Here is a 12,498-nt window from a genome sequence, read left to right on the forward strand (position 1 = left end):
GAAAAATTACACGTCAATTCATTAAATAGATTTAAGGATCCTAAACAAAATATTAGTTAATGGATCCTAGCAATATATTAAACAGATAATAATTAAATCATGACCAAGCTGTATTTAAATGCAAGGCTGCTTTACATTAGCAATCAATTAATGTAACTCACCCCATTAACAACTTAAATGAATCCAGTACGACCACCTCAAAAGATATATTGAGAAAAAAAGGTTCAGTAAAATCCATTCCTAACTAAAGCAAAAGAAAAGAAAAAAAAATCCTAGGAAACTAGGGATAGAGGAGCCTTACCCTGATAAATATATATTATTTACACACACGCACCCCTAACATTATAATAAATGATGAAATGTTAAATCATTCCTTTTGATTAAAATCAAGAGCAATACCAAGATGCCAGCAATCACCACTGCTACTGTATTTTAATAAACTCCCACGTGATTCCGATGGTGACCCAAGCACCCACTTTGAGAAATCCTGGGCTGGGGAAACCATTTGCCTGCTGAGACGGCTGCTTGTTCCCAGGTGCCCAAGACCACCTACCCAACACCACTCCCAGCCATTTACTGGCCTATGTTTCTTTTCTTTCATAATAATCCCACTGATCTATTTAACTTTTCTTGGATCTTCACAATAACTCTGTGAGACTGGCCTGCCAGATACTATCTCCATTTTACAGATAAGGAAACTGAGGCTTAGAGAGTTACGAGTCTTGCCGGAGTTCCCACAGAAACAACAGAGTTGCAGTACGAGGCTGGGAAATTCTCTTTGCGAAGCACCTCAGGGAATCCTGTCTGTGCTCTGAACTAAGGCGTCTGGGATAATGTCATGTGCTTGCCTGTAGCCTGTGGGCCAAGGCTGTAGTTAATAAACCATTCTCAATTTAACACAAAATGCCCGTGTTTCATGTCAAAGTGTCACACTATGTTCCATATTAACTTGCACATAGATGTCTCCGTTTTGTCTCTAAATTTAGTCTATTTAGGAATCAAAGCCTACATATTTCTTTCATATCCCTTGGCTGTTTGTTCAAATCTTTAATAACTGGTTAACATATCCAGGCCTGTTTTTAGACTAGAAATTAGGAGACTAGAAATTAGGAGGCACATACCCAAGTCCCACCTTCTAAGGGGAGGGAGAAACTGCCTTTTTCTGTGAGTCATCTATCAGGCAGCAATGTGCCAGAACTACAACTGACAAGGCTGAGGTGCTGCCCCCCCCCCACTCCCTGGGTGCGTCTCAGAGAAGGCAGGGAAGTGGCCCCCGCCACACAGCTAGTTGATATACAGGGCAGGGGTTGTAACCACCATGCACAGGGACTCAGGGAAAAGAGAGGACACCTGCAGTGTCATGAAGAAGGAAGCCAGAAATGGGATCAGAGGGTAGGAAGGAGGAAAACCTTCATCAAACAGAGATCAAGAGAAGTGAATGCCCAAGCTGGTGGGGAATCTCAAGGGACCACTGGTGTGGCTAGAGAAGAGCGTCTACGGATGAAAAATAGAGCAGGAGGTGGGTAGCAGACAGGCATGCCAATAACCAGGTGAGGAAGCCCAGGTTCGAGTCTGTGGGAGGGGCTGCTCAAATCTCCTGACACGCTCTACTGATCCCAGTGCCCTGCAGGGGAGGGCCTAGGAGTCAATAATGACAGCCAACATGAGTCACCGTATACCAGGCACTTCACATGAGTTCTTATTTAATCCTCACTATAATCCTAGGAAGCAGATACCACTACCACCCCAATTTACAGATGGGGAAACTGAGGTACGTAGGTTAAGTATCCTGCCCAAGGTCACACTGCAGACTGGCTTGGGGGCTCACAGAGTCCACCAAAAGTACGCTTAACATTTGTATGAAGTCTCCTATTCTAAATATTTATGTAAATTATGCTTTTTTCTCCTTAATATACTTACACCTGTTTTATTTTTATTTTTAATTTTTAACAGAAACAGAAAGAGTCAGAGAGAGGGACAGACAAGAAGGGAGAGAGATGAAAAGCCTCAATTCTTCTTTGCAGCTTCTTAGTTGTTCAGTAATTGCTTTCTCATAGTACCTTGACTGGGCGGCTCCAGCAGAACGAGTGACCCCTTGCTCAAGCCAGCGACCTTGGACTCAAGGTAGTGATCTTGGGCTCAAGCCAGCGACCAGGGGTCATGTCTATGATCCCACGCTCAAGCCAGCGACCCCTCGCTCAAGCTGGTGAGCCCATACTCAAGCCAGATGAGCCTGTACTTAAGCCTGGCGACCTCGGGGCTTCGAACCTGGGTCCTCTGCGTCCTAGTCTGACACTCTATCCACTGCACCACCGCCTGGTCAGGCTACTTACACCTACCTGTTTTAATACTAAAAACTGCCTTTCCCTCTCCCGCACCAAATCCTCCTGTAAGACTACCCTCCAGATGGGCAGGGCCACTTTGTTCTCATCTGAGGTAGGAACCTTGGGCATGATGCTGGCAAGCACAGTAGTGGACGTGGCAGCCCAAGGAAGGTTTTAGCCTTCCGAGGTTTTCTGGTCTTCATCTTTGGAATTCCAGCAGGTTACCCAAATACCCATTGAGACAGCTCTCCACGTCTTTCCCGCACACACTCCGAACCTGAACTTGACCAAAACACCCAGGGAGACATCCGAGCAGGCACCCATGATCCCCACACCTGCCCTGAGGTTTCCCTTCTCCAGGCCTTTGCTCACACCATTCCTTCCACCTGGAATGCTCTCTCCATCTCCCAAATCCTACCCACCCTCACAACCTATCGTAAAGGTGGCCCCTTCATTGGGCTGTCCCTCATCCCTCCTCCACCCTGATGGAAGTGCCCACTCCCTCCTCTGAACCTATCTGTCCCTCTCTTAGGACACACCCTAACCCACTTAGCAACAGAAGTGCTTGTGCAACGGCAGGATTTGTATGTGATTCTCTGTGCCCTGCACAGAGTAACGCCTTGCACACAGTGGGCAGTCAATAAAAATCTCATGAGTGAATGGGTCAAGAATCATCCTTTGTTTGCACTATTCACAGCCACTAGTGCTCTGTGGGCAGAATCAACCGCTGAAACGCACACACCAGAAAGGCAAGCGGACGGCCCTCTGAGACCCGAGGCAGACGCTCTGCTCAACAGTCAGGGACCCCAGCCTCATTTTGAATTGTCTGTTACCTGCTGCATTCCTCATCTCTTCCCGCCAAATAGCCCTGCACTGTCTTCACTTTCCCCTCAATGTCATCTTGCTGGAATCACCTAGCTTCCCCGGCTTTTAGGGAGAGCATCTGGCAGCGTATTGCTGCTTAATCTTCCATTCCTGCTGCTGAGTGTTGTAAGCTCTTGGCAGCAAACTGAGTGCAAAGGAGCTCTCCTCTCTGTGACACCCTCCTGATGGGACAGCCCACCCTGAAATAACACTTCTCCACTCAAAAACCAAGGGAGGCCCTGGCTGGTCGGCCTGGCGTGCGGGGGACCCGGGTTCGATTCCCGGCCAGGGCACATAGGAGAAGCGCCCATTTGCCTCTCCACCCCCACCCCCCTCCTTCCTCTCTGTCTCTCTCTTCCCCTCCCGCAGCAAAGGCTCCATTGGAGCAAAGGTGGCCCGGGCGCTGGGGATGGCTCCTTGGCCTCTGCCCCAGGCGCTAGAGTGGCTCTGGTCGCGGCAGAGTGATGCCCCGGAGAGGCAGAGCATCGCCCCCTGGTGGGCAGAGCGTTGCCCCTGGTGGGCGTGCCGGGTGGATCCCGGTCGGGCGCATGCGGGAGTCTGTCTGACTGTCTCTCCCCATTTCCAGTTTCAGAAAAATACAAAAAATAAAAAAATAAATAAATAAACCAAGGGAATCTGATGCCAATGCAAGGGTTTCATGGTGTTCCCTTTGCAAGGGAAGGAGGGCAGGAACCAGTTGGTCAGAGCACACACAGCTCACAAGAAAACCAGCTTATTGAAAGTGCAGACGGACAATGAGTCCCAGGTGTTCTGGATGACTGCCCCTGAGTTCCTAGGCCCAGGAGACCAGGGGCAGGGAAAAGGCCCCCTCAACAACCCTCCTCATCACTTCAACCCCTGCCTGGCCAGGGCCCCCTGCAAGTGATGGGAACAATACCAAAGTACACCCTGGGGTGTCTTCACCCTTGGCCTGAGGTCAAGCATCCATGTCAAGGCCCTATGAAAAGACCCCTACCTAACTAGATGGTGCTGTCCTCATCTCTTCAGCTTGAATCTGTAGTCTCAATGACTACTTCAGGATAAAGTACAGATGTCACAGGGAAGGGCTATGTCATACACAGTTTCGGGAGCATTTCCATTTCCAGGTTTGGTGTAAGAGGATGCACAGGAAGCTCTCAGCCTCTGAGGAGTCTGGGAGGAACTCCTGGAAGAGAGTGGCCTACGCTGCGCAGACTGGTTGAAGACAGAGCAGTCGCCCTGTTGCAGAGGCCACGGCCTTGTCACCACCTGGAACTCAACCACTGTAGCGAGAGCACGTACCTGGGGCATCTGGTCGATTCTGAACAGCCTGGGCAGCTTCAGGCTCAGCATCTTGAAGCCGGGTAGGGAAGCCTGATGGGTGGCAGCCGCTCCGTCACCAGGCTCACTCAAAGTTCCGACATGGCCTGGGAACCTCTGGCCGGCGGATGCCCAGGCTGCTTCCCTGAAAGAGGATGATGTGAAGAAATCCAGTCAGTCTCTGCCAAACGCCAGCTGGATCAAGACTGTCAGATTATTTACAGAACATGCACTTGCTAGTGATGGCAAAATAACCAGGCTTTCTTAAAAAACAGCCAAACTACCAGACTGCTGAGCCACTCCAAGAGTGCTGGAGGGAAGTGTTTAAATTATAACAGGGGCGATCATTAAATTGTAGAGCTGGAAACAGCTGTGGAGGTCACCCAATCTCCTCCCATTGCACGTGAGGGTCAGAGGGGTGGAGTAACTTCCCCAGAGTTACACAGCGAGGGGAGGGCTAGGACAGCTCACTTTCCACTGCAGCATGTGCTGTCCCCTGGGCAGACAGTGTGATCTGAGTCTGAGTCCACCCGATGGGCAGAAGAGGACCAAGAGCCGGGTTCCATCGCCTTCAGAGAAGCAGCTCTCCTAGAAGACCGACCGGAGAAATAGTTGCCCGGAGACACACAAAAGAACCAGCCCAGTCAAATCCATCACACTTGCTGGAGAGAGAGCAACTCAGACTAGAGCAACTCAGACTAACAAGGTTGTTTAAATGCAGGAGTAAGACTGCTGAACAGCTGTGATTGTGAACTAGAGAAACCCACGTCCTCAGGACAGGCCCAGGGAACTGAAAATACAAGCTGGGTTCAGCAAAGAAAGAGCAGAGTTTGGAACACAGAGTCAACGCCTTCTCTACACCCATTACCATTGGGCCAACATCTGCAGCATCCTCACTGCCCCCAGAGGGTTTCTGTCCCTGCCTCGGAAGGCCTGAGAACCCTGCCTGTGCCTCTCCTTTGGCAGAAGCCAGATCTTCACAGGGAAAGCGACCCAGTGCCCCACCACTGTTGGAGAGGACCCTCCAGGATGCTTGGAAATTCAGGCATGTGCTTGGCTAATCCTGGGCCTTCATCAAATACTTACTTAATTCTGTTAATTGAAGCAATGCTGTTCATCCTCTGAACTAAAAGTGTGTTTTTGTTTTTGTGGTTTGTTTATACTTTTGCTTCTTATTCTAGTTCTTTATGTACTATGTGTTATCTGGAACTATGTAGCAAAATCCGATGTGGGTGGTAGGGATTGCACAACAACCACGTGACTATTCACTGAATGGTTAAAATGGTAACTTTTATGTTGTACATATTTTACCACAATAAAAATGTTATATAATATTTCCAAAATTATAGAATAATAAAGAAAACAATTTTTTAAAGCACATGTACATTTTACCCAAGTTAAAAAACAAAAGTTATACTTTGCAAACAAGCAACACTGATGTGAGTGGGCCACAGCACACCTTGTTTCTCTTGGCTTTCCAGGTCTAAGTTACCAAGCCAGAAGCACCACGAATTCACCCAGTGGCAGGACAGAAGGTGAAGGTCCAGCCTTGGGGGAATCTCAGGTATACCAGAGAAACCGCAAACAGAAGTGGGACCACAGCTGGGTCCCTACAGACCTGCCCACCTTGCTCCTCTGGCTCTCCCTGGAGTAGACTCACTCTCATGGGCAGGAAAAAGAAAAGAAATGCTCCCTCCTCTCACAGCACACACTATCTGGGTAGGATGATTGGACTATACATCTAGAGTGAGGGGTAACAGAGCTTCTTGTCAAGGTGACTGCTGGGCTCTTCTCCTCCATGACCACCTCAAAAATGATAGAACCATTAACCTGGAGAACCATCTGAAGACTAGCCAAACAAAATTCCTGTAACTAAGGATATTAAGAAGCCACGTTGAGAATGAATGTCAACTTTAATTGAAAAAATAAAATAAAAAAGTAAAAGGTAGGTCCTGGCCGGTTAGCTCAATGGTAGGGCATTGGCCAGGCATGTGGGTTCGATTCCCGGCCAGGGCACACAGGAGAAGCTCCCATCTGCTTCTCCACCCTTCCCCCTCTCCTTCCTCTCTATCTCTCTCTTCCCCTCCTGCAGCCAAAGCTCCATCCATCAGAGCAAGGTTGGCTCGGGCACTGAGGATGGCTCAATGGCTTTTGCCTCAGGTGCTAGAATGGCTCCAGTTGCAAAGGAGCAACGGCCTAGATGGGCAGAGCATCGCCCCTTAGTGGGCTTGCCGGGTGGATCCTAGTTGGGCACATATAAGTCTGTCTCTCTGCCTCCCTGCTTCTCACTTCAGAAAAATACAAAAATAAAAAAGTGAGAGGTAATAAAAATAATATAGGATTCATTCAGCCACTGTTCACTGCATTTTTATCATGTGGCGAATAAGAGTAAAGTCTAATGTCTAGTTGATTATTCTTGGTGGGCTGTTGCAGCTGGAAGGAAAAGGTGAGGATTTAATGGACATAAACATTAACACTGTAGAGGTTTGTGAAACACAGAGTGGAGGGAAGTGGGCATCCTCCATACCATTCTTTTTTTTTTTTGTTACATAGGAAAAAAAGATGCATAAGATAGTCCCTGTTCCCCATCGACCTGGAAATGCTGAGGTCGCTGGTTCAAAACCCTGGGCTTGCCTGGTCAAGGCACATATGGGAGTTGATGCTTCCTGCTCCTCCCCCCTTCTCTCTCTGCCTCTCTCTCTCCTCTCTAAAAATGAATAAATAAATTTAAAAAAATTAAAAAAAACACATACTATAAAAAAAAGATAGTCCCTGTTCCCAAGAAATGTACAAAGAAATAGGTGAGACATGCACCAACTAACTAGCGCAGTCACCCTGAGAATGGGGGACACCCTCAGCCACTCTGCACCATGCCTGTGCAGGTCACCCTGCCGCCTGCTTTATCTTGTTCACTCTCACCATGCCATCTCTGGGCGCTGGCAGAGCAGGTAAGGACCCAGGTACTGGACTCCAGCCATGTGGATTCAAACACTGATTTGCCATTTCCTTTGCAATCCTGGGCAAGGAACCTAATTCCACATGCCTCAGTGTCCCCATCTGTAAAATGGAAATAACAGTAGTATTTTCCTCATACGGTTATTGTTATGATTAAAGAGAGAGAAGCCATGGGAAAGCCCTGTTAAGGTTCCAATAAATGCTTGCTGTTATTACTAATTTCCACACAGAAGAAGAAAAAAAGATTTAAAAAATATGAACAATAAAATGGCAATAAATCATATCTATCAACAATTGAATCTAAAAAACAAAATAAACAAGCAGAACAGAACAGACTCATAGATACAGAGAACATTTTGATGGTTGCCAGATGGGAGGGAGGCTGGGGAATGGGTGAAAAGGTGAAGGGATTAAGAAATACAAATTGGGCCTGGCCTGTGGTGGTACAGTGGATAAAGCATCGACCTGGAATGCTGAGGTTGCTGGTTCAAAACCCCAGGCTTGCCTGGTCAAGGCACATGTGAGAAGCAACTACTATGAGTTGATGCTTCCTGCTCTCCCAACCCCCATCTAAAATCAACAAAGAAAATCTTAAAAAAAAAAAAAAAAGAAATACAAATGGTTGTTTTAGAATAGTCATAGAAATGTAAAGCACAGCATGGGGAATGTAGTCAATAATATTCCAATCACTGAGTATGGTGCCAGATGGGTACAAGACTTAGGATGATCACTTAGTAATATATATGATGTCTAATCACTGGGTTGTACATCTGAAACTAATATAACATTGTATGTCAACTGTAAAAAAAAATAGAAAAAAAATTTATATTTTATAGGTGGGAAACCTGAGATATCAAAAAGTTAGGGGCTTGCCCAAGATTATACATGACTTGCTCCTGAACCCCAGCCCAGTGGCAGCCAGGGTCAAATGCCCACCTCAGCAAAATTACAAACAACTTTCAAATAGTTCACGATTGTGCTCGCTTCAGCAGCACATATACCAAATAGTTCACGATTAATTAAAACCAAAATTATTGTGTCTGTTAATGCAGTGTTTTCCAAAGTGCAGGTCACAACCTGTCAGTAGATTATAAAATCGATTTAGTGGGTCATGACTAGCATTTAAAAATAAAATAGTGCCCTGGCCCGTTGGCTCAGCGGTAGAGCGTCGGCCTAGCGTGCGGAGGACCCGGGTTCGATTCCCAGCCAGGGCACACAGGAGAAGCGCCCATTTGCTTCTCCACCCCCGCCCCCCCTCCTTCCTCTCTGTCTCTCTCTTCCCCTCCCACAGCCAAGGCTCCATTGGAGCAAAGATGGCCCGGGCGCTGGGGATGGCTCTGTGGCCTCTGCCTCAGGCGCTAGAGTGGCTCTGGTCGCAACATGGCGATGCCCAGGATGGGCAGAGCATCGCCCCCTGGTGGGCAGAGCGTCGCCCCTGGTGGGCGTGCCGGGTGGATCCCGGTCGGGCGCATGCGGGAGTCTGTCTGACTGTCTCTCCCTGTTTCCAGCTTCAGAAAAATGAAAATAAATAAATAAATAAATAAAAATAAAAATAAGATAGTATGGAAAATAATAGAACAGAATATCAGTGTCATGCTTATGGTAAAGATAAGTATTGCTCCATGATGTTCCTGTTTGTTATGTATGTTAAGTTATATATATTTGTTTATGTTATGTATGCCAATATGTGTGTACTGGGTTATGACAAAAGGGATTTTTTACTGATGGACACAGTCAAAAATGTCTGAAGGAATGTGCTAACATCACAGAACACCTATACTGATTATAAGGAGCCATGGCCTTTAAAAATTTCATCTAGAGCCAGACACACCATGATGTGTCTAGAGTCTGGGGGACCAATGCTTCCAGATATCTGGACAGAAGAATGGCTGGACAAGAAGTCCTCCTAGTATTCCTTGGTATGTGGTAACAAGCACCCTGAGCATCCAAGCTTGAAAAACGTTCTAATGGTGGAACTCCAGCTCCTCAGAAGCCTTCTGATAAAGCATGAAAGGAGGGAGGCACATGGGGCTCAGGACCTACGATAGCCAAGGTCAAGTCTCCCCTCTGCCCTCTCCTAGGTATGACCTTGGCTGGGCTAAGTAACTCCCTGATTCGTTGTCATCTGTGAAATAAGGATATTAATATCTACCTGGTCAGGGCTGTGGGGAATTAAAATGTACTAATGAATGTGAACATACTTATTACTACAAATTCTAAACAAAAACCAGCAGTGTTACTACAACTCCTAGTAGCAGTGCCGCTACTGTTACTATAAATAACATCACTCAGGATAGTGGTCCATCAGCTGCAACAACTCCTACAATGCAGGTGTGTAACCTGAGGTTAATAAAATTATAGGCAAAATTGTGTGTGTGTGCACGTGTGCACGTATGGGCACATGTGTGTCCATGAACATGTGTGCTGTGTCACTGGGGACAGGGCCGTGGCTTCCAGTGTTGCTTCAGTGAGCTAGAAAAGTTCAGAACCATTAGCTCTCCTTCCAGGCCGGAGGCACTGGGCTGGCTGTGCGTGGTGGGAAACAGCGGGACTTCCTGGGTCGTGTCTACCAGGTGGTGAAGGACAGCAGTGACCCTTTGCAGAACCTGTCCCTGCACCCACTGGCCCAGCCTGCAATCCGGCCCTGCTGCCTGGGAAAGGCTTGCCCTCAGCAGGTGTGCTGCAGAGGGACTCGGACCTGCACTCCCAGGGCAGCCTAGCCCCACCCATGAGGGCAATGGGAATGGTTCTTCTTCAGACCCAGCTCTCCCTTAGGCCAGGCTGGGGAGGTAGGCCAGGGGGACCCAGCAGGTGCTGTAAGCCAAGTGAGTTGGGGCACTGCCAGCACCACTACCCCTGGGGGCCACCCAGAGTGAGCCAGGCGGGGGGACTGGGGCTCCCAACCCATTCCTGAAACTCCCAGGAGTCTCCCCACTCCGGGCACACTCCGGCCTGTCCTCGAGCCTTGGACATCTGCTCACTGTCCACTGTCTGGGCCCAGCCCTCCCAGAAGGAGCTTTCCCTGAACCCCTACAGACGCAGTGAGGAGGTGGCAATCACAGGGTCAGACACAAGTCCAGGCTTCTCTACACAGCAGCCGGAACCCTTGAGCACACTGCTGAGCCTGCTCCGCCTCGCTCTCATCCCTCACCAACCGCAGGAGTGAAGGAAATGATGAGCATGGGGCTCTCTGCACAGTCCCTGGTCAGCAGCACCTCTGTAAATGGCAGCTGTTATTACCTTGGTTATATATTCTCTGGTTGCTTTAGGTGTGGTTGTTTTGGTGGCTACAATTTAGATTTCTCGAAGACCACGCAGATCTGCTTTTATATAAATAGACAATAAAAACTTGCATACTGTTCTACTCAGAGGCAGTCCATTCATTCATTTGTCCATCCCTTTGCCCATCTATTCATAGTGAGTCTGTGCCGGCCACTGCACGGGGCACAGGGGGCGCAGTGGTGTGACCACCAGCAGAGCCTTGGCGGAGCCCCAGCAGAAGGGAGCTGCGCTGTGACAGGGCAGACTAAGCGCTATGCGGATGATGAAACAAGGTTGTATGGACGTGTGTGGGCGGGGATGCGGTCAGATTTGGGGGGAAACAGGGGAGGATTACAGCTTTACAGAGACAGTGACATTTGTTGGGAGCATAAGAGATCAGAAAGAATCTGTCAGTTTGGGGAGGGCCCAGCTGGCAGAAGGAACAGCTTGCACAGAGGCACTCAGGCGTGTTATAGGCACAGCAACTCAGGCCTTTGAGCTCCTTTAGCAGAGTAGGAGGTATGTGTTTTCTGAGTAATAGGGGGCAGAGTTGGGGGGGGGGTGTGCACGCGTGTGTAGGATGGAGTCCAGGTTACCACCGGGGCACCAGGGGGAAGTTTTTTATTTATTTATTTTCCTTCTCACATGTTTTCCCAGGCTTGCTCACTCGTCCACTTTCTTGCAGGAGGCTGCCGTGTGGGCAGGAGGGAAGGGAAAGCCGGCGCGTTCCATGGGGTCTTGGACACCTCCCCTCGCTCCTGCTAAGGATCCAAGCATCCTGCCTCCCCAAGCCGTGCTTGTCCTCAACCCTCTCCTCTCTAAAATTGTACTTGCTGGGACGCCTGCAGCTACTGAAAAGTGAGACTTGGCCAGGTCTCTGTCGCTGGCCGCACGTTCTCGCCCTGTTGTCCACAGCAGCCGGCAGCCGCATGTCTGTTCAGAGAGAATCCTCAGAGCACTCCAGCCTTGTCGTAGGCCCTGAGGAGACTCGGCCTTCTAGACGTCTTAGGCTTCTCTGAGTGCGTCCAGGAGCTCATGTCTGATAGAGAGATGAGACAGACCAGAAACTGCCCACATGCATGGGCAGGAAACTCCAAGGAGCACAGAGAGGTGAGAAGAGCTGAACAGAGTGTGGCAGAGACAAGAAAAAGAGGGGCAGAGTGAGGTAAAAGAATGTAGAAAATAGAAACTTGGGGCTTCTAAAGTGTTTTAAAAGTAACAGGATTATACTGTCATGGGGGATACATGGCATTATCATTGGTCAAAGCCCATTCAATGTACAATAGAGCGTAAACCCTAGTGTAAACTATGGACATCAGTTAATAATAATATACCAATACTGGTTCATCAATGGACAAATGCTGAACTAATGCAAGATATTAATAGCAGAGGAAACTTTGGGGGAGGAGAAAAAGGGGGCATATGGGAGTTGTATGTACCTTCTGCACAATTTTTCTATAAACCTAAAACTGCTCTAAAAAACAAAGTCTATTAAGAAAAAAGAACTAAGCAAACATTATAAAAAATCAACATGCATAGAAAACATACATGGAAAATCAACCTCACATAGAAATCTGACAAATCCGAAGACCTACAGCCATGGGCCAAATTCGCACATGGCGACAAGTGGCTGCTCCTTCCAGCAGGGTAAGCAGCACCCACCCTCCTGCCAGACTCAGCTGGGAGCTCTGTATTTGTGGCCCTGGTGGTAAAGGTCAGGGGTCCAATCACAAGGAGAGAGCTGGGGTCTTGGAGAGCCATCTCCCTGGGGCTGGGACATGGTGACACCCATGAA

At 48.3% G+C, this 12,498-nt stretch overlaps 1 protein-coding gene across 2 annotated transcripts in view; it reads right to left on the minus strand.

Moving 5' to 3' along the window:
• Positions 1 to 12,498, minus strand: part of PAQR5 (progestin and adipoQ receptor family member 5) — a 443,329-nt gene that overhangs the window by 404,892 nt on the left and 25,939 nt on the right. For both annotated transcript variants that reach the window (XM_066344348.1, XM_066344347.1), the window contains exon 2: positions 4,470 to 4,632. In XM_066344348.1, the coding sequence (XP_066200445.1) occupies positions 4,470 to 4,520 (51 nt within the window). In that variant the 5' untranslated portion in view covers positions 4,521 to 4,632. The remainder of the gene's footprint in view (positions 1 to 4,469; positions 4,633 to 12,498) is intronic.

This window comes from Saccopteryx leptura, chromosome 6, assembly GCF_036850995.1.
Source record: "Saccopteryx leptura isolate mSacLep1 chromosome 6, mSacLep1_pri_phased_curated, whole genome shotgun sequence".
Taxonomy (NCBI): domain Eukaryota; kingdom Metazoa; phylum Chordata; class Mammalia; order Chiroptera; family Emballonuridae; genus Saccopteryx; species Saccopteryx leptura.